Source organism: Apium graveolens, chromosome 4 (genome assembly GCF_009905375.1).
Source record: "Apium graveolens cultivar Ventura chromosome 4, ASM990537v1, whole genome shotgun sequence".
In the NCBI taxonomy this organism is placed as follows: Eukaryota; Viridiplantae; Streptophyta; class Magnoliopsida; order Apiales; family Apiaceae; genus Apium; species Apium graveolens.
In genome coordinates, this window is record NC_133650.1 from 192,311,262 (window position 1) to 192,335,403 (window position 24,142).

The 24,142-nt window shown below is 35.0% G+C and overlaps 1 protein-coding gene across 1 annotated transcript; it reads right to left on the minus strand.

Moving 5' to 3' along the window:
* Window positions 1-18,429: 18,429 nt before the first annotated feature.
* Window positions 18,430-22,557, minus strand: LOC141720513 (putative mediator of RNA polymerase II transcription subunit 26b). Its single transcript, XM_074522955.1, has 9 exons — window positions 21,406-22,557; window positions 21,192-21,260; window positions 20,999-21,081; window positions 20,314-20,366; window positions 20,085-20,218; window positions 19,935-19,962; window positions 19,491-19,819; window positions 19,316-19,406; window positions 18,430-18,993 (listed from the first exon to the last, which is right to left on the minus strand). The coding sequence occupies exons 1-9, from the start codon at window positions 21,835-21,837 to the stop codon at window positions 18,857-18,859; spliced, it is 1,356 nt and encodes a 451-aa protein (XP_074379056.1). The 5' UTR covers window positions 21,838-22,557; the 3' UTR covers window positions 18,430-18,856.
* Window positions 22,558-24,142: the final 1,585 nt, after the last annotated feature.

Consider the following 24,142-nt stretch of genomic DNA (forward strand, 5'->3'; position numbering starts at 1 on the left):
ATCAACGCCTATAGGAAACTGCGGAACGTTTCCTATCCGCTCGCGAATCGGGAGCTTGGTCCTGTTCATCTTTTCTATCTGTTGTTGTGTGATGAAAGAAGAAAGCAAGGGTGAGCAGCAAGCCCACCAAAATAATATGTATAATGATTAACAATATATGAGCCTTCTCATAGTACTTATGAAAGTCTTGGTCAAAAAAATAAACCAAGTTTGATATCTTAATGCGATGAAGTCGCAAAATATTCAGTATATATATACATATATACTTTTCAAAATCTTGGAAGTCCTCTTCCATGTATAATATACACAAAGTTCCAGTGTACAACTGTATAAAAATACCATTGCAAGGTGATCTCATATATCTAACCTTGTCTCAACGTTTTTCTGAAAATCTTTGTCATGCATAAGATAATCCTTTACTAGATATAAGTTTAAAAGATGAAGTTACACGATACTCCAATATACTTATATCTTTTCCAAATACTACTTGAACTACCACCGTTCAAGTTATAATTAGTTCAAAAGTTCATCACATAGATGAGACTACAAGATAATACTTGAATAGATTCAATCTTTGAAATATTATTGAATGAAATGAAGTTACGAGATACTTCATTAAGTCCCGATATATATATACACCTATATATATCTCTCATACATTTCCTGAAAACCTCTGTCATGTAAAGTATGAACAGGGTTGCAATATCCAATGAATTTGGAAAGAAAAGAAATTTTGGCATAAACCTGATATCTTGCTGATCAGGCAAAGATACCAATAAGTAACCTTTTCTACTAGTAGATGGATGAATCCCCCACAGGTAATCACCCTGGCCACATAAGGACCTTGTGCTGGACCGCCACCCGGCCTCTTACGCGTTGATGGACTGCCACCCAGCCACTTACACTTTGATAGACCGTACCCCGGCCTGTCGCTTATGCCGACTCAATTAGATGGGCTTACTTCCCGAACGTTGGGTAAGTAATCAATTCATTTGTTTTCTCAAAACAGCAACCACGTTGCGAATGTAAAATACACCACAGAGCTGGATCCCCCAGGTTTTGAGCGAGTATTTAAATCCCCTTTGAAAGGAAGATCTTAAATATAAAAAAAATGAGTTTTGGGGTCCACTCTAACTTTAAAAAATTCATTTTGAAGACTCGAAAACATTTTTAAGAATGTTTGGAGTACTGCTGATTTATTAAAATAAATCAGTCCCGATATATTAGAAAATATCTGAATATTATTATTTAAATAATATTCTCATAAAGATAATCCTTGTAAAAATAATCGAAGTAGAAGTTTTAAAACTATACTTGAAATGGATATTAAATAACCAAAGATATACTTATATGAAAGTACTATCTTTATTTGAATAATCGAAAATAAGTTTGATTATCGACACCTTATTCTTTAATAAAATAAAGAATATATCTCAGCAAATAATCGGAGTCATAGATCCTCAAATGAATATTCAAATAATATTCAATAAATAAAATAAGCTGAGTCATAAGCCCTCGAATGAATATTCGAAATAATATTCAATAATAAAATAAAGGAGTCATAAGTCCTCAGATGAATATTCGAAATAATATTCAATAATAAAATAAAGGAGTCATAAGTCCTCGGATGAATATTCAAAATAATATTCAATAATAAAATAAAGTTATCGAATAAACCTTATTCGATTAATAGTTTTGAGAACTATAACCATATATATATATAAATAAATATATATATATATATATATATATAAAATCTACTCGGGATCCTCGACTCCCGGTTTTAGAAAATGTTTTCACCTTTTGATCCCCTCCACTAAGGGTAAACTCAATACCGCTTATCTCTAGCATAGGTATTATGCAATTGTAAGCATTTTAACCAACAGATATATAAATCAAGAATATGAAACAGGCATGCATATATACCATATCACATGCTACAATATATCGCAAGAATTTGCTAATAACAAATATGCAATTATCACAAGATCATGCATATACACATATACATCACAACAACAGTTATACGGGTAGAAAACTTGCCTGAGTGACTGGGGGTTACGAATGGCTCGGGACGAGTCTGGTAACCTATAAACAACAAGTAAGTTGGAATTAAATCAAAGTCACTTGTAAATCTATACATTAACCAACTTAGACTCTAACGCTCGCTTTGCGCTTACTGATTCTCTTAAGTCACTCGAGTACCCTCGGCTCCACCATTTTTAAATAATTTAAGCATTACGAGTTTTAAGGCGATTCCTTCGCGGGTGTCTTACCAACTGCCTATTACACCTTACATAAATGTTTCATACTTCAATTAGTCCTTTAAGGTCTTTAACCTATGTTTCAAAGTAAGGCGAGGGGTAAAGGTTCGTTCACGAAACGTCGTTACTTAAAACGGCCGTTTCTCCTAAACCGTTCATCGGAATCAAACGAACCACATATCAAAATGAAGCTCGTAACATGAACTATCTAAAAATGGCAATGGTAATAATCTAGCAGGGAGATCTCGGGTCCAAATGTTATGAACAAAAGCAGTGTAAAGTAAATCGGACATTACGACGGCTATGTTTACGCGATTTCCCAAATTTAAACCATTCCAAAACCATCACAATTCAACCCCAATTCACAACCCAATCAAACCTCCATCCAAAATACATTACAACAGCCCCAAACCAACTAATTATAATCCATTTACTTACTCCTAAAACTTGAATTTAAACTATACTTAAGTTCTTTTAATCAAAACAACAAGATTCACCATTCCATTTCACTACCACTCCAACCCAAACTCTAAACCACAAGCATTAAGCTACTATATCATCATAACAATCAAAATCATCTTATTATACAAAGGAATCTAGGGTTTGGAGATGATATACCTTCCTTGAAGTGGTGTGAGTAGCTAGGAAGCCTTAAGAAGCCTTGAGATGACTTAGGGATGCTTGGATCTTAAAGGAAAAACAAGAAAATCAAGTTAAAATTCTTGAAGTCACTATTCATTGTCTTCTTCATTGATTTCTTGAAGAAGATTGAGAAAGAATTGAAGGCTTAAACTCATAAGATAGCCATATCTATGCATAAGGAACACTAGGGAATTATCTTACCAATTTAGGAAGCCTTGAACTTGAATTTTGAAAATTGCTTTCTTTGAAATAGTAAAAAGCCGAGAGTAAAGCTTGGAGAAGATGAAATGTTTTGTGTTTTTGCTTTGATTTGATTCTTTGGTTGGTTGTTTTTGATTTGTTTTTGGGTAATTACCTTTCTAACCTTGACTTTGTGTGGTTATAAACCAACCACATCTCCTTCCTCCCTATGTCATGCTTAGGTCATCCTCATGATGTTATCCTCCCCTCATTGTCCTCTTCTCATTGGTTGGGTGACATCATCCTCTCTAATCCCTTTGATTAACTTCCTAATTGTTTGCCTAATGACCGCTGATCTGTTATACGGTTCGCTTAACTTTCGTTTTCGTTTATCGTTTGAGGGATCATACTCGGGATCTTATTACTTAGGTTCCCTTAACCTTTCTCAATATATTGTATTCCTTTTATGATCCTCTCTTATAATCCTTTAATTTAAATCCTTTTTATCCTGTTACCTTATACTCAATTCTTTCCGTATCTAGTGGATTTTCGGGAAAAATCAAAGTGTTCGGAATTGGATTCTGACGATCTTTACATACACTTATATACCACATAGAGTACTAATAATATCCCAGAAGATCAATAACAGAACCCCTACATAGTGTGGCTTGAAAAGTTTTCTCATTCAGCATAATCTGCAAAATCACTATTCATAAGGGTTTAAAAAATTTCCAAAAATTGGGGTTATTACAGTCTCCCCTCCTTAAAAGGATTCCGTCCCGGAATCAGATAGAAAATGAATAGGGATACTCTCTTAGTAAATTTTCCCACATTGTGGTCCTTCCATCAAACTCTGAATAGTTTGATAACCCTTCTCCTAAGCACTTGTTCCTTTTCACTCTATAACCCTTCTTGGTTGCTCCATATAGGTTACGTCGGGTTGCATGTCTATGCGCTCATATGCCCCTATTTGTCTGGCATCTGAATTACACTTCCTTAACATTAATACGTGGAACACGTTATGACTTGCTACATGTTCTGGGGTAAGGCTAGCTCATATGCTAACTTCCCAATACTTCTTAATATATCTAAGGGTCCAACAATTGGTGGACTTAGCTTTCCTTTCTTTCCGAATCTCATTAACCCCTTCCAAGGGAATACCTATAACAACACTAGGTCCCCTACTTCCCATCCCTTGTCCTTTCGTGTCAAATCAACATACTTTTTATGTCCATCTTGGGCTACTACCAGCCATCCTCTGATTAGATCTATTATATCCTTGGTCCTTTGGACCACTACTGGTCTGAGCATCTTGCGCTCTACAACTTCATCCTAATATAAGGGAGATCGACATTATCTTCCCTCAAGGATCTCATAAGGCGATACCTCAATACTGACATATGATCTATTGTCGTAAGAAAACTCAATTCGTGTTAAGTGATCATTCCAATTTCTTTCAAGTCTATTGCACAGACTCTCATTATAGCTTTTAGCATTAGAGCTTTTGCTTCTCAATACCCATTCTTTTCCAGTTCGTAATCGCTACTACCTTCCGTTCCTAATTTTATACTGGTTATACTTTTGCTCGTTAGCGTTCTATAACCTTTTAATAACCACGTCAACCTTAGTATCACGAATGTGTTTCCATTCCGAATACCACCACAACTTTACTACTCCTTTTTCAGCTGTTTCTATTTCCCAAAGTTTGATCAATCATATAGAAGTAAAGGAATTTGTTGAGAGATCACTATGATCATGAACACTTGTTCTATTGCATAGTTAGTACAGAAGGTGGCCAGCCTTTAGTACTTGACAAGCAATTAAACAATAGTCGGTATCCTACTAGGCTTCTATCACACAGATAGATAGTCATTCGGCAATACCTCCCCTTCTGGAAGGGTTGTTCTTCTCAGCTTATACAAAATGAAAAGAAGAGAAAAGAACGAATTGAAGAGAATTGTATATATGAAAAAAAAATATACTGCCACAAAATATCTGGCTTGGAACCTACCTCTGAATTATAGAGGTTTATCATAGGAGAACAAATCATATACGTATATATATATCAACATCAAGTATTATCGCATCGCATTTCACATGCTTAAATATTTTTGCTATTCCGTCCATCATTCTATGGACCCATGCTCTTCCTCGAGCTTATACACAATCACCTTTGAAACTCCCTCGACATTGAAAATCGAATCTGGGATCTCATTCTAGACATCATCGTTACTAGAATTCTATGCTTGCATCGCAACCTTCCTCGTATAGTCATACAACCCTCAATTGATAAGGAGGAATAAATATTCAATAGGTAAAAATCTACTTAATTAGTCTATTCAATGATAACTTATACACTACCACGACCCGATTAGTGGTACTCAATCTCAACATCCATTCCAATACAACTCTCACGGTTGTAATCAGCTCATTACTCGCAGAATCATTGCTGCATTACTATGGTCCACCACTGACCTACTGTCGTCATTCATTTTCCATGAAGTCTTAATAGCTAACCATACGGAGTCCATATATGTTGTATAAAATTCTTCTAAGGAGGTAACCTAATCACCATTCATGATTCATGAAGAACACTCCTGATCTTGACATACATACATGACATGAAGTAGATAAAATTGCAGAAGAGTTTCAGTCAAAGCAACGATAGCAGGTGAATACCATTCTTAATCGTATGCCTTAAATAGAAGACTTAACTCAAGGTTCGTTTAGTCCTTTTTTTTGAAATATGGTCCTGGATTATTCTCAAGATAGTACCTTTTGAGATAGATAGCCCGCTCATGGAAATTACACGAATTAAACCTTTACCAACCACTATTACGGTTGGGTATTGCACAGTCATCAGAAGGAATGTCAATCTTCCAAACCATAATACAACCTTCATAGCTTTAACCATCATCACTGTATTCCTTTGGCACAAGCGCCTATAATTATCCTCTTACCTTTAAAGTGTCGTCCACCTCTTTGGCCTTTCCTGATAGTAAAATTTCCTTACAGTCAATGTCATTTTAACCACCTCCAAATAAATTTTATACCTCATTTCAATCACAGCTTATGTGAAGATATTTTCCTTAAAATCTGATGAGTAAAAAAAAATATCACCATTTTTCCATAAGTTATTGCCTCAGTCTTTAGAGGTTAATCACTGTCACGACTGGCTCTCAATCATAATTAGAACATCTTTTATCTTAAGTCCTAATTGCCCTGAACAATTTCGACCATTACTGGTTCGATCCATACCTTCTCGTGGTTTAACACGTGCCCCACTTGGCATCATTATAATTACGTCATATTTCCTTTATCAACATTTTTATTCTTGAGAATTTTGAATATTACCTTTCTCCTTGTAAAACCTCTAAGGTTATCCTTGAATCGTTCCTCCTGTATTCCCTAGATACAGGGCATATCAAAATACCATATACTAATACTAGAATCATTGTCTATATACTTTTGAAAAATTTCTCCACTGATTCTTTAAAGGTTGTTACCTTAATCCTTTCCAATTCATACTGTCAAAACTCATACTATCCCTATTAAGGGTGAAATGCCAACCTTTATGCATTCCCCTAGGATTCATTTTAAGTTACCGATGTTCTTATCCTTAATTCCACCTTTAAAAAGGTACATGCATCCTTCCATGGATAAATCAAGTCATATATCCCTGATAAGGGTGTCTTATTCAATCATTCCCACCTCGATAGTATATGCCTAATTTCACAATAACATCTGTATTCAAAATGAGGTCAATCAATATGGCCTCCAAAAGATAACAACGGTTATCCGCTTTTCTTGCCTAATTTGGTAACGATAACAAGGATGTTCTGGAAGATATTGGTCGTGTTCAACGTGAACCTCTTCTTAATAATTCCTTATTTACTTTTGTTGTTTATCTCAACAGTCACCTCAATGTTGGGATATCTTTCATACCTGGCGTCTCCCTTTCTGGGTATCAAGCCACCGGTCTTACACTTCACATTCTTGAAGGTCACTTCCTTTATCCAATTTTCCTAATTTCTTACTTCCTTGTCTCCTCAATCTATCCGCGTCTCATTATTTATCCTTCGAATTATCTCAAGGTTTCCTCGAATCCTCCCAACTTACAGGGGACAAAATATATGTATCTCTTATGCCTTCAATCATCAACTTTAACTCATGATGAATCACCCTCATCCTGACGATTACATACTTTTCTATATCTATTGCTACGAGTCTTTAGGGTTTCCTCATACCCAACTCCCTTATCATTCCTCAAACTCTATTGCCTTTATATTCCTTTCCACTTCAGTTTCTTTTTATTTTCCTTTCTCTTATCCTTATTTCATGAACTAATTCGACATAAGTATTGATTTCAAACATCCCGTCATTCTGGATTCGTGTCCTCAGAACGAATCTTGACAACTTTTACAACTTAGATTCATAATTCATCATACTTATCCGCTTTTGTTCTAGCTCCAAAGCTTTTACACTATCTCCTTATCTTTGGGAATTACTTTCCCGAAAACAATTGACTGAACTTAAATCAGTTTATTATAATCTCTTGCTTCGTGCCCTCCTTGGCCTTTCACCAGTGGGTGGTCTCTCTCTTAGGAGGGTAAATGACAAAAACAGTCTTTTGTGATTCGTCAATCATTTAGAATCTCAAATGATTCCTATATTTCCTTTAGCCAGGCTCTTGCCTTGACTAGGTCAACCTGTTCCTTGGAACTCTGAGAGCTTAGAGACTTAAAGGTCCTGAAAGAATTTCCTACCGCATTGTTTCCTCAAGGTGGTGGTTGGGGATAATAGTCTAAGTTCTGTCTAGACAGGTCCATAAATTGTCGTATAGGAGTACCGTCTCGGGTCTCCTTTCCTTACTCGACTTTCTGTTTCCTTAGTATGAAATGTTTCAACCTTCTCCCATAATCGAGGTTATCTTCTACATTAAAAACCTTGTTTTCCACTATATTATGTTATGGGTTCTTTCTTTCTTGATGGCAACCTCCCTGACTATCACATTCAGGGTTTGCTCTAAATCTTATTTCTCAAACTAGCTTTCATCTAAGATTTCATATTTAAGCTCTTGAACGTTTGGAACTCAAATTCTGTAGGAATACCTCATTATTCCCTTATCATTTTTCTCGATATTAATCTTTTATCTAATTGTTGGCTCACTGCCTTCATTCATCACTTTTACTGGCACAATATGTTCTTTTCCAAAAATTCGGTCTGTATTGCAATCTCAAACAGCTTTTCGGTACCGGCTTCGGTTACCTTCACTTCTATTTCCATTTTCTCAAAATCTCTTATAAACTCTCCCAAAGACATTATTATCTTGAGTCTCTCTTTTATACTATGGGCATTAGCCACCATTTTGGCTTTCCCTGGATGATAAAGAATCTCATAATCGTAGTCCTTGATTAGTTCTAACCATCTCCTCTGGCGCATGTTGAGCTCTTTCTACGTGAAAATGCACTAGAGCACTTATGACTTGTGTAAATCTCGCACTTCTCTCCATACAAGTAGTGACTCCAATATTTAGGGCAAAACTATTGCCACGAGCCCAAGCTCCTGGGTGGGGGTATCGAATTTTATATTCCCTTAATTGTCTTGACGCATACGCGATTACCTTGTTGTGCTGTATAAGAAGCACCCAAATTCCTTATGCGAAGCGTCACTACAAATCACAAAATCTCCTTTTTTCCATCCGGCAACGCCAACATAGGGGCCGTCACCAACCTTTGCTTCAGTTCTTAACAGCTGTTCTCGCATTTCTCTGTCTATTTGAACTTCTCAGTCTTATGAGTAAGCCGCGTTAAAGGGGCTACTATCTTTACAAACTTGAACGAACCTCCAGTAGTGACCGGCCAATCCTACCTCTGGAAGTTGCCCTAACCATGGTCATCAATTCCTCAGTGGTCCCTTATTCATTCTTGTCAGGATCCTTCACGGGATCCTCCTCAACAACAATCCCTTCTAGGACAACATCCTCAACCGTTACATCCTCAATATCAACATCATCCGGTCCTGCGTTAGGACACTCTATCGGATCCACAATCCCATGTCCAATTAGTAATAAAACATCATCGCGTTGTTGTTCCTCAACCTCAGGGTTCGGAGTCCCGCTACCATATACGATAACGAACTACGCTTCTATCGCTACATTTATAAGGGTTCCCATAAGGGTTTAAACTGTCAGTACTACGTTAGGTAGTCCGACTATGAACTTGGCAAGAGTTCTTATTATCTTAGTGAACTTATTATCTTAACGTCACATCATCTCTGAGGTTTATAACGCTTAGCTCTGATACCATTTCTGTAACACCCTCAAATCCGGGGTCGGGGATCCGGGTTGTCACGAGTTCCATTTCCCTTAATAACACCCAAACTTAATACACAATCAACTACTCTGTACTGTGACCCCACAATAAACACACACACCACAAGTTATAGTCTCAGAGATGAATATCCAAAAATAATCACAAGTCGTTTTATTCCACAATTATATGTCAATACACCTTAAAAAGGTTTCTGAATAAATTTACATTTCTTTGCCATTATTACAATTCATAATTATACATAATCTGATACATCAAAAGTTGAAAGCCTAGCCTATTGGTAGTTCCTACCTCAGCTACAGCGACATCAACGCCTATAGGAAACTGCGGAACGTTTCCTATCCGCTCGCGAATCGGGAGCTTGGTCCTGTTCATCTTTTCTATCTGTTGTTGTGTGATGAAAGAAGAAAGCAAGGGTGAGCAGCAAGCCCACCAAAATAATATGTATAATGATTAACAATATATGAGCCTTCTCATAGTACTCATGAAAGTCTTGGTCAAAAGAAATGAACCAAGTTTGATATCTTAATGCGATGAAGTCGCAAAATATTCAGTATATATATACATATATACTTTTCAAAATCTTGGAAGTCCTCTTCCATGTATAATATACATAAAGTTCCAGTGTATAACTGTATAAAAATACCGTTGCAAGGTGATCTCATATATCTAACCTTATCTCAACGTTTTTCTGAAAATCTTTGTCATGTATAAGATAATCCTTTACTAGATATAAGTTTAAAAGATGAAGTTACAAGATACTCCAATATACTTATATCTTTTCCAAATACTACTTGAACTACCACCGTTCAAGTTATAATTAGTTCAAAAGTTCATCACATAGATGAGACTACAAGATAATACTTGAATAGATTCAATCTTTGAAATATTATTGAATGAAATGAAGTTACGAGATACTTCATTAAGTCCCGATATATATATACACCTATATATATCTCTCATACATTTCCTGAAAACCTCTGTCATGTAAAGTATGAACAGGGTTGCAATATCCAATGAATTTGGAAAGAAAAGAAATTTTGGCATAAACCTGATATCTTGCTGATCAGGCAAAGATACCAATAAGTAACCTTTTCTACTAGTAGATGGATGAATCCCCCACCGGTCATCACCCTGGCCACATAAGGACCTTGTGCTGGACCGCCACCCGGCCTCTTACGCGTTGATGGACTGCCACCCAGCCACTTACACTTTGATAGACCGTACCCCGGCCTGTCACTTATGCCGACTCAATTAGATGGGCTTACTTCCCGAACGTTGGGTAAGTAATCAATTCATTTGTTTTCTCAAAACAGCAACCACGTTGCGAATGTAAAATACACCACAGAGCTGGATCTCCCAGGTTTTGAGCGAGTATTTAAATCCCCTTTGAAAGGAAGATCTTAAATATAAAAAAAATGAGTTTTGGGGTCCACTCTAACTTTAAAAAAATCATTTTGAAGACTCGAAAACATTTTTAAGAATGTTTGGAGTACTGCTGATTTATTAAAATAAATCAGTCCCGATATATTAGAAAATATCTGAATATTATTATTTAAATAATATTCTCATAAAGATAATCCTTATAAAAATAATCGAAGTAGAAGTTTTAAAACTTATACTTGAAATGGATATTAAATAACCAAAGATATACTTATATGAAAGTACTATCTTTATTTGAATAATCGAAAATAAGTTTGATTATCGACACCTTATTCTTTAATAAAATAAAGAATACATCTCAGCAAATAATCGGAGTCATAGATCCTCAAATGAATATTCAAATAATATTCAATAAATAAAATAAGCTGAGTCATAAGCCCTCGAATGAATATTCGAAATAATATTCAATAATAAAATAAAGGAGTCATAAGTCCTCAGATGAATATTCGAAATAATATTCAATAATAAAATAAAGGAGTCATAAGTACTCGGATGAATATTCGAAATAATATTCAATAATAAAATAAAGTTATCGAATAAACCTTATTCGATTAATAGTTTTGAGAACTATAACCATATATATATATAAATATATATATATATATAATCTACTCGGGATCCTCGACTCCCGGTTTTAGAAAATGTTTTCACCTTTTGATCCCCTCCACTAAGGGTAAACTCAATACCGCTTATCTCTAGCATAGGTATTATGCAATTGTAAGCATTTTAACCAACAGATATATAAATCAAGAATATGAAACAGGCATGCATATATACCATATCACATGCTACAATATATCGCAAGAATTTGCTAATAACAAATATGCAATTATCACAAGATCATGCATATACACATATACATCACAACAACAGTTATACGGGTAGAAAACTTGCCTGAGCGACTGGGGGTTACGAATGGCTCGGGACGAGTCTGGTAACCTATAAACAACAAGTAAGTTGGAATTAAACCAAAGTCACTTGTAAATCTATACATTAACCAACTTAGACTCTAACGCTCGTTTTGCGCTTACTGATTCTCTTAAGTCACTCGAGTACCCTCGGCTCCACCATTTTTAAATAATTTAACCATTACGAGTTTTAAGGCGATTCCTTCGCGAGTGTCTTACCAACTGCCTATTACACCTTACATAAATGTTTCATACTTCAATTAGTCCTTTAAGGTCTTTAACCTATGTTTCAAAGTAAGGCGAGGGGTAAAGGTTCGTTCGCAAAACGTCGTTACTTAAAACGGCCGTTTCTCCTAAACCGTTCATCGGAATCAAACGAACCACATATCAAAACGAAGCTCATAACATGAACTATTTAAACATGGTAATGGTCATAATCTAGCAGGGAGTTCTCGGGTCCAAATGTTATGAACAAAAGCAGTCTAAAGTAAATTGGACATTACGACGGCTATGTTTACGCGATTTCTCAAATTTAAACCATTCCAAAACCATCTCAATTCAACCCCAATTCACAACCCAATCAAACCTCCATCCAAAATACATTACAACAGCCCCAAACCAACTCATTATAATCCATTTACTTACTCCTAAAACTTGAATTTAAACTATACTTAAGTTCTTTTAATCAAAACAACAAGATTCACCATTCCATTTCACTATCACTCCAACCCAAACTCTAAACCACAAGCATTAAGCTACTATATCATCATAACAATCAAAATCATCTTATTATACAAAGGAATCTAGGGTTTGGAGATGATATACCTTCCTTGAAGTGGTGTGAGTAGCTAGGAAGCCTTAAGAAGCCTTGAGATGACTTAGGGATGCTTGGATCTTAAAGGAAAAACAAGAAAATCAAGTTAAAATTCTTGAAGTCACTATTCATTGTCTTCTTCATTGATTTCTTGAAGAAGATTGAGAAAGAATTGAAGGCTTAAACTCATAAGATAGCCATATCTATGCATAAGGAACACTAGGGAATTATCTTACCAATTTAGGAAGCCTTGAACTTGAATTTTGAAAATTGCTTTCTTTGAAATAGTAAAAAGCCGAGAGTAAAGCTTGGAGAAGATGAAATATTTTGTGTTTTTGCTTTGATTTGATTCTTTGGTTGGTTGTTTTTGGGTAATTACCTTTCTAACCTTGACTTTGTGTGGTTATAAACCAACCATATCTCCTTCCTCCCTATGTCATGCTTAGGTCATCCTCATGATGTCATCCTCCCCTCCTTGTCCTCTTCTTATTGGTTGGGTGACATCATCCTCTCTAATCCCTTTGATTAACTTCCTAATTGTTTGCCTAATGATCGCTGATCTGTTATACGGTTCGCTTAACTTTCATTTTCGTTTATCGTTTGAGGGATCATACCCGGGATCTTATTACTTAGGTTCCCTTAACCTTTCTCTATATATTGTATTCCTTTTATGATCCTCTCTTATAATCCTTTAATTTAAATCTTTTTTATCCTGTTACCTTATACTCAATTCTTTCCGTATCTAGTGGATTTCCGGGAAAAATCAAAGTGTTCGGAATTGGATTCTGACGATCTTTACATACACTTATATACCACATAGAGTACTAATAATATCCCAGAAGATCAATAACAGAACCCCTACATAGTGTCTGCAAAATCACTATTCATAAGGGTTTCAAAAATTTCCAAAAATTGGGGTTATTACAATTTATTGACCATACAGAAACTTATACACCCTGGAATACCCTATCACATCAAAGATCAATACTTTGTATTATCATTGAACCATTGTTCTTCAGATACTTGATTCTTCACCAGGCTTGAAGTCGTTCTTCATATTTACACCTTGACACACCCTGGTGATACTTGTGAAATGTTTTTTGTTCTGAGATAAATATATTATCAATGTTAATCATGATTCTGTTTTTATTGAATTGCAATGGTTATCATATTGAATTATTTTAGAATTGGATGGTTTTATAAATGTGGACCAGATTCGTGGTCAGACCAGATTCGTGGTCATATTAGGCCAATGCGTTCCTTGGATCCAGTATATAGAGGAAAGTTGGGAACCTTGCTCGGGGTTAGTGCGTGACTGATCAGCAGCCTAACCTTGGTTTTTAAAAATGAAAAGAGAATATCCAATTTTATTCATTGCTTATCCAGAAACTTGATTCTTCTGAATCATTTCAACTGATCATTGTTGAACCTCAGTTATTGCTATTATGACTTGCTGAGCTAGTTAGCTCACTCTTACAAATCTGTTTATGTTATTTTATAGTTGAAAAGAAAATTGTTGGTAACGAGGATTCCCAGTCCAGTGTGCAAGCTAGGATTCCAGGATAAGATGGACCGAGTTAGCAGGAGCTTTATAATGTAGATGAGTTATGTAAGATTGTAAGAATGATATCATTATTAGTTGTAAGCGGAACTAGTTGGGATTTGGTACGATGTAATAAAAGTTAAGGTTGTTGCTTGCTTTCATACTTTAACCTGTTGCGAACCATAGTTATTGTAAGTAGGGTCTTTACATATATTACTTTCATAAGCAGGTATATATATTGAGTGTGTGTGTGTGTTATGAACCCCAAACTTCTGACCCGTGTTTGGAGGGTGTCACGATGGGGCCGACCAGGATGTTCATGAACGGACGTCTAAGGATGTCCACGAACCATGTCCTGGCCGACCTTAATATTTGGAGGCTTCTGTCCGACCAAATTATCCATAAATTGAGGCTCAAGGATATTCACAAACAAGGTTTAAGGATGTCCACAAGTAAGGTTCAAGAATGTCCACAAGTAAGGTTCATGGATGTCCACAAGCGAAGGTTCAAGGATGTCGACGAACTAGGTCCAAGGATTCCCACGAAACGGTTCAAGGATGTCCACGGACGAAGATCTGAGGACGTCCACGGACCATGTCCCGATCGGCCTCCCTATTTTGGGGCCTTCGGTCGACCATGACGTTCATGGACGATCCTTCGGCCAACTAGACAACTCTTAAAAAAATCGAGGAATCCACGACCATGACCCCTGCCGACCAGGGACTCCACGGGCAAGGTTCCTTCCGAGCAGAGGTGGCTTCCCTCCCTCTATGGAGCCCTCTCGTTGACCAGAACATCCACGAACGGATTCTTGGCCGACCATAACGCCTTTGAACAAATTTTTTTAATTCGTTGTTGGAAATTTTGACCAAAAACGTAATTTTTTAAAATTTTGGATTAGCCTCGATTAGAGCTGATTAGTGGAATATAGCTTAAAATTAGCCCCGATTACGGCCAATTAATGTATTTTTGCTTGTAACTAACCAATATTAAGGATAATTAACAACTTGTACACTATGATTAGCCCCGATTAGGGCCGTTTAACTTATTCTTACTTGTAATTAAGTTAAGGTTAAATTGTGACTTGTGCATGTTTATTAGCCTTGATTAGGGCCGATTAGCCTCAATTAAGGCTAAATAACATACTTCAGTCTAAAATTAGACTATATTAAGGCTAATTAGCAGCTCATATATAAATATTAGCCCCGATTAGGGTCTGTTGATAGTTGTCACCCTTTAATTAACCTTTGTAAAAGGTTAAAAGGTGATCAGTGCTCGTTCCTTAGCCCCGGTTAGGGCAATTTAGTGTGAAACACTACTCAATTAACTATTCTAGTGCCCGAACTGTGAAAAATCACGTGAAATATAAAAGTCAGTGTACTAAACAAATGATGATACCCAAAAAGGGTAGAAAAGACCTAGAGTCGCGATTAGACCATTATAATTTCCACGAAAACTCGAGAAGTTTTTTTGAAAGTTGGGGGCCAAATATATGGGTTGAAAATAAATCCTAGAGACATAATGTATGTCGCATTAATTACAGTTGAATTTCATGTACAATGCCCAATACGGTCAATGTTGTTCGAGGCCCTTCACAGGAAAAAACGGCCAATGCCCATGACAACCATGGATAATGTATTCTTGGTGGAGGTCCATGATGATCACGGACGAAGAAGTTAGTGGCCTCAGCTCACCACGTCTATGAACGAGACTATTCGTGATCGACGCCCAATTCGGCACAAATCCAAGACACGTCATCCAACATCAAAATGCTTATAAGAAAAATCCAGAATCCACGGCCTTACAATAGTCTTTATTACCTTCTAAGTTGAAGACTTCTTCACAAAATCTCTCAACTTAAGTCTACAATCTTATACCCAATATTTATATAAAGGGTTCTACTACTCAACTGAGGACTACATTAGCTTGATTTTCTACGATACAAAGATATCTAGGCATCTTACTAGTACCCATAATATCAAGCGCAATAACATCCATTAAAATTCAAGGTCAAAAACTCTAGCATTAAATCATAATTTTTATTTCACAACAGTATGTTACAAAAATAATTGATATCATCTATATTTTATTAATAAAAGTATTAGTTGCATTTTATTTTCTAGTTTTATTTCAATTTCATAATATATACATATTACTTTTTAATTATTCTAATAATAAAATTTAATTTAATCAAAATAAGACATCTTAATTATTACATGAAGAGATGAAGAGATGCGGCTTTAGCCGGGAGCGGGAAGGTCAAAATGTTAGGGAAATTATTACTCAGTCTATTTTATTTTATTTTTATATATTTTTGGAAGATCGAACTTTATCTAAGGCATGTTTGGCATCTTACTTATAAGGGGCTTATTCCTAAGTACGGTTGGGTAGCTCGGTTAAGAGTTTATCTTCTATTCGATCTTCGCTCCTCGAAAATTTATGAGAATATATAATTATTTACAAGCGTACGAGTGTTTGTCGACCTAACTTATAAGTTAAAATTATTTTTTGTTTGGTCTTTAGAATTTGGTTCAGGTTTTCAGATTTCGGGGACCAGGTCTTAACATTTTAGGTTTACAGTTTGAGTTTTAGGGATTTAAAATTTTTAACTTATAAGCTAATAAGTTAAATTTACGTAACGCCATATTTTTTCTCAATTTATTATGATATCTATTTTTTATTAATTTTAATTTTAAAACACATATTTTTAAATGTTAATCAAATTTAAAATTTATGAATTAAGGTAATTATATTTGAAAATATTTATTTTATTTTATTTAAGTAAATAAAATTCTGATTTATAAATAAAATTATCCAAATACTTATAAAACTTATAAATATTATAAATTAAAAATTATTTATTTGAAAATTTCATAAACGAATACTAAGAACTAGGGGTGCACATGGGTTGAAAAAATCAATTAAACCGACCCAACCCTATTTTCGACTGATTAAACCGAACTGTTATAACCCGGTATTAGGTTGGGTTAAAATACATCAACCCGACTTTATTGAGTTGGGTATAGGTTTTAAGTTATTTTTAACCAACCCAACTCAACCCAATTTTTTAATTTATTTGTATAAATAAATGCTATGTACATCTCTATTCTATACTTCTTGTATTAATATGTTGTTCAATTTCAAACTAAATTTGTTGCATAAAAATTATAGTCAGTAAGATTATTTGTTTTTCACACACCATTAAAGATCCTTTGTACTTTTTTGTGTATAAAACACATTTTACTATAAATAAATTCAAGAGTTTAACGTAAAGTAATGCTATGCATATTCGTATATCTCCACAAGTATTTCAAGAGTTTAATTAGGTCAGGTTGCTAAAATGGTTTTAACCCGAACATATACAATGATCACTTAAATTCCTGACCAAAAAAATGGTTCAGCTAAAGTTTTTGCCAGCAAAAACAGAATAAATAACGACTAAGCGTACATTTGAATCAGCAGAGAGTCGGTCTCGGAGATATATAGAATATGCTCGTAACGGCAAATGAACGTATAAAAGGAAAATAGAATAAGAGAAAAAGAACACATTTTTGGCGTTACGCCCCAATTGGTCAGTCCTTTGCCTCCCTGGAATATAATGGTCAACATATTCAACTAGAACGAGTGAATAAAGTCCAATATTATATACTTTGCTACCATGTTACTATAGTATTAAATAACAATCATTATCATCGCATACTTTAAAATTTTAATTGTGATTATTATTCCTATTAATAGTCAAGTCATGCTATTTTAACATTATCTTATCTTCACTCTGCATTTTATCATTCATCCCCAACAAGACCTTTTCTCTTTTGTGCCACTTGAAAAAATATCTTAATAGCAAGGATTGACTCAGTTAGTTAAAGAAACGTTCGAATTATATATGAGAAAAATTTATAATATCTGCAGAGTTGACTCAGTTAATTAAAAAAGGTTCGAATTATACATGAGGAGAATTTATGATTATACATGAGTCGCATCATGTCGCTTAAATACGGTTTACATTGGTTCACGTAACTTGCAGGCTATTGATGATCCCGCAGGATTTACCAAGTGCGCATCCGAAAAATAGCGAATACGGGTACCCTACGATAAAAAAATATCATATGTGCATTTGATAGTTGTTATACTTTATAAAAGGAGAAGCAACATGCGAAAGCCTTGTTCCAATTGCCCATCAAGTTGTTATAGTCGTATTTCCTACCTTTATTTCACTAACCCCCCCTGACCATGATTTATGTGACCAGGTCCTCACTATCATCATCCCATTTCCAGTAATCAGCAGAACTTGCCTAAAACAGACTATGAACCTGCTGTTATTATCATTTATGGTAAAACGTATCTACATGTACGATGACATTACCACGTATGCACATTCTTTGAGCAATTCCGGTATGTCATCCAAAACTACTTAATCATCATGACAACATGGCAATGTATATTAGATTTTCCAACTGTAATAACACGACATCTGTGGCCTAAAACAATGACCATCTGTGACGAGTCAATGTAACGCACTCAAAAATGTTTCTACTGCTATCAGTTAAAATGGATTCGAATTTAAAAGGCCACCCTTCCCAGAGTTTGCATCTCCATTTTTCGAGGAACCATTTCTGAATTATCAAGGCTATAGCTTCAAATTCGAACAAGCAATAGGCAGCCGGCTTAAGAGCAGTTAGGACAAACTGGAAAAAACATGCCGGGCTAAGTCTGTGAAGTTAGGGAAACTAGCGACGTCCATTTGTGCCGTGCCTGTTGTGGCTGCCATTGCGGTTGCCCGGTCTCACATGTGGATTCCTGTGACCAAGACTTTGCTTGGGGAGATCATGCAATTCCATGACTTGTATTGTCCGTTGTCTCTTGGCTGTAGTAAGAAAAATTACAAAGCTTTTCAGACCTTTTCTACATTCAGATATAGGAACAATACAGTTTACCTAACTAAAACCTAAAGACAATTCCAACAGTAGAGATGAAAGTTAGAATGCACGTCTAATAAATGTAGTCACCATAATGCCCATAACTAGGGTTGGACTTCTCAAGTATGGTACCCTAAAGACTTTAGCCGTGTACAAAAAGTATGATATTTTAAGAATTATCTAGTGTCGAGTTCTCAAATGTTAACAGCTCCATACTATTTATATCTATATCTAAGAAAATCTCAAAAGTTTTGAATCGAAGCAACAAACCGTTCTCAGCTTGTTGGTATCTTTCCTGAAGTTTCCTTTTCGTTGCTTCGAGTTTTACTTGAACTGCATGCTCATCAGAATATTTTGTTTCCTGGTCAAGCGATTTCAATAACCATCAGACATGACAAATCAACCTTAAAGTAACTCACTAAGACATTAACAATGTGGAGCATACCTTTTGTTGAAGTACGGGCGGCCTTTGGTTTCCTAATTCTGTTTTTTTCTGCAACTTTGTTTCAGAAAGAGCCTTGTTTTCCAAACTCGGTTTTGGAGTTCTTTCATACCCAGATTTAACAATGGAGGGCTTATTTTGTTTTGATATTGTCTCTTGTTTAGTTAATGAGGCTTCTTCCTTCTTAGGAAGGTCCTCCTTCTTGAACGTCGGAGGAGTTGAAGGCCTAGCGGGGAGCTGCTGTCTCTGCTTTGGAACGTTTTCTCTCTCCAACCGTGGTTTTCTAACACTCTCAGTGTTTTTGTTGAGTTCCTGAGAGTTTCGAGGATCGGCTACAGAATGCATAGAATTTAATGAATCTCAGAAAAAGGTGGCATAAATTACTTAAAAAATCAGATTATGAGGAACTCATAAAAGATTCACTTTTCAGATTCACTTTTCACTTACTTAATTCATCTTCCAAGCCATCAAAGAACTTCACTCAATATAATCAAACAAAGAGAGAAAACCAAGTTAGCCTAGAACAGCAAAACCACAAAATCTAGAAGTATGTTGCTTAACTTGTAAAAAGAATGTAGAAAGTCCCAAAGAAACTACCTGAGCAAACTCCATTGAAGAATTATGAGTAGCAAAAAATGCTAAATCATCAAATGGAGGCGTCGGGAGCCTTTCCTCGTCTTCATCAACGACTGAAGGATTCATAGACTCAGGCGTGCCACCTTGTAAACTACCTAATATTAAGGGATGTATTGTATATTAATCTAATACTCAATAAAAAAAGAATCATTATAAAGAACATTTTCACATAGGACTTCTGAGAAAGTACCTGCAATAGCTGCTGTTGTAGACACCCATTCATCTACCATAACTTTCCATACCCTGCAAACCATATCAATAGGCTCAGAAGAAAGCTATAGGCCTTCTTTTAAAAAAGTTACAATGAACAATGCAGAACTAAACTAAGTAATGCATTAGAAGCTAGACAATCAATTCAAAACATAACATCCCAGGACTGAAATAGACTATATCTTTTGTCAAATGAAACATGTAAAGAAAGGTTATGTGTTCCTGTTGGTGAATATAATATGCCAGATGCATTTAGATAAAATCTAGGTAATTTTCTATACATAACACTCTAGGGTTTAGAAATTTGGAACGGGCGCATTTCCACAAGAGTAGATGTTACCATATAATTTTCATTGCTTGGCATATAAGCATTGAATCCATTTGCAGTAAAGCTAACTTGCGGATATAACAAAAAAGCTAAAGGTATTTACATTTCCCTATAGGTCAAGAGGTAATGATATAATAAAGTTAAGAAAACAATAACTACAGGCTGCAAAACTTTTAATACCGTCAGCCTGAGTGTCAAAACGACCAGAGAAACAAAACGGTAACTAACATTTTTCCACATGACATACTTTGTCTGCAGTTACTCAAATCACTTCAAATTTAATTTAGTATTTTATGAGCTCAGAAACAGAAACCCTAAGTTGAAAAGATATCCGTACTCGATAAGTGACTTAGCAAGATTTCGTATTTCCTTTGAGGCATGCTTTCGAAGAGCGTTAACTGCCTTTCCAATCTCAGTAGCCTGAAAGCACATCATATCCAATAGTAAAGTAGATTAGTGAACAAGTTGCAACTAACCCTAAACAAATTGCAACAACCGTATAAGAGTGGCAAAAAGCATTAGGCTTAAACCTTCAAAATTTCCACAGACAAAGGCATCAATTCAAGCCTTTGCAACGACTCAAAAACTAATGAAGTAGCCTGTTCAGAAATAAACAATTCAAATAAGGTTAAACAATCTCAGTAAACAATAATGTAAACCGCATCACAGAAAATTGACCCAAGTATTACAACTTCAAACAATCAACCAATTCATACATACAATTCATGCAGTTAAGAAACAAACCTCATCTTTACTGTTCTCTAATATCCCTTTGATCCTCAAAACCTCCCCAAATATTTGAGATTCTTCTTCAATCTCATCTGTCAAAGCCTCAGCATCCCTATAGCTAAAATTGTTTTCAATCTTGTTGACATTCATTCCACCATCACGATCATCACTAACACTGCCCACCTTGCTGCCCTTAGAGCCTTCATCCACCCTTTTAACCTCCCTTGGAACACTCAGCTCGATACGATCACAACCAACACACTTAGTCAAGTTAGATGAGAACAAAACCTCAGCAATTCGATCTCTTCTCAACTTAAATTCTTGAGGACAATCAGTAGCAGCAACCATAATCCCATGTTCAATTATATCAAATATATCAGAACCACTACAAGTCCTAAAATAATTTCTCCACTTATCGAGATTATTTCCAGGTTCAAAAGCAGCCATGACTCAAACCAGAGCAAAATATGACAAGAAAAACACAACCCAGATCCTAAAATCAAATTCTAATCAATACCCGGATATCAAGATTAATCTTTCTTGAGTTTTCATGTCACCCACAAATCAAACTAACTGATCCCAGGTTTTGAGCACTAATTTCTTATTGTTGACTAAACAAATTGAGTAAATTGGATAAGAACAAGGCCAAAGTAACCAACTTTATAAGTGATGATTGCAAAAGAAAGATGATCAAAATCAAAAGCTAAAAAAACCCAAAAAGATATGCAAATTATATGTGCCCTATCTTCAACAAAAAAATAAAAAATTGAAGGGTCTTAAATATCAATCAATTATATAACCATCTACAATCAAGCAAGAGAAAAGAAATTGCAAGAGAAGTCAAGAAAGCTATGGTATGATAAATATGTATGTATATTCTTTATATGTGTATCTATCTCTGTGAAACAAAAGGGGGTTACAGCTTATTATATTCTGATAAAAAAGAAACAAGGGGCGGAATAGAATTTGTGTGTATATGTATGTATAAAAAAACAAGGGAAGAAGAGAGAGACAAAGACCATACGAAGGGGTAGCCAGCAAACGAGAGAGAGAGAGAGAGAGAGAGAGAGAGAGAGAGACTTGTATATTGAAAATGGAGGCTTTGCCCCCAGCAAACCTACCCCCTCTCCCTCCCTCCCAAAGTGAAAAAAGGGCGGTAACTCTTTTCCCTTTCTGTGTTCACTGCATAATCTCTCCTTTTTCGTACTAATATATTTTGAAATTAATGTTAATTTAATGTGCCCCATTTAGGAGTTTATTTAAGATAAATTGTAGCTTTGAACTCGTTTCCATAAGTGTGTGCTTCTTTAATGAATCAAAGATTTTTATACTGAATGACGTATGTCCCAAAGAATATTTAATTTTTTAAGGTAATATGCATCTTTTGTGGTAGGGGTGTACGCACGAACGTTGTTGATTTGAATTTTAAAAACCGCTAATTCACGATTTGGAAGCGATTTTAAATTTTTGAAAATCACAAAATCGCAACCGCAACTCGCAACATATATTTATAATAAAATATATTTCCAAAAATATAGTTGATATCATATAAATTAATAAGTATACACATTTATTAACTAATCTTAGTTTAATATTAAGACTTCTTTCATAAGATTCATAATCGTTATAAGATATATAACCAAACAAATGAAAAATGTAATCAATATGTAATTTTTTTTTATCATTTTTTTTCTTTTCTCTCGCCTCCACATTTTTGTATGTTTTTAATATCCTTACTCCACACGGAGCATTAGTTTATATTTTATTTTTGAATATAATTTATCAAATAACTTAAACTTCAATTTATTAATATTCTGAATTTACTTTTTTGCAAATTATTAATTATTTTAAAATAAGTGGATGAACCGCAAACCGATCCGCAATAACCGCAAATGAAGCGGTTAACAAATGACAATTTTTTAAAACCGCTCTTCGCGGTTTGGTTCGACTTTTATCCCAAAACCGATCCGATCCGAACCACGTACGCCCCTATTCTGTGGTAAGTATGATCTTTGATATTTTTTATACCAAGAATTTTAATTTCTCTTTTTTCCTTTTTTTGTTGTTATTAGTTTCTAAACTTTGTTTTTAACATTACTAAAATACTTGTTTATATTCTAGGTATTTGAATTTTTATTATACATGCTGACAACTTAAGAAAAAATGATAAAAATACGTCATGAACAAAAATACCCATATTCAAATACCTGGGCTAATTATACCCATTCCATTACCCTGATACAAAATGCGTATTGCATACCCATATTCTTCTCTTCTTTAACTCTTTTTAACAGTCCCCACACCATCAAATCTCGTATCTCTTATGTGAATATTGTATGTATGATATAACAGATATTTCACTTAATCGATAGATTTAATATAAATTTGCATATGTGCGGGGTTATATGTATATCTGCGATCCATAGATTGTATGTATATTTGTTGGGTGACTTGTATCTGTGAATGAACTGGAAAAGCATCACGCAAATGGTACGCACGCATTTGAATGATACGCATTTTTTATTTTGATAACTCATGGAATACCTCAATTGAATGATACGCATTTTTTATTTTGATAACTCATGGAATACCTCAAATATAAATGCGTATTAAGTATAAAATTACTAAATATTACTCTGAACATAAATGTGTATTATATGATACTGCAGCATCAAATGTGTATTGAATAATACCCGAACAATGAATGCGTATTCCAGTATGAAACTGAAATTTGGTATTCTCGTTACGTGTT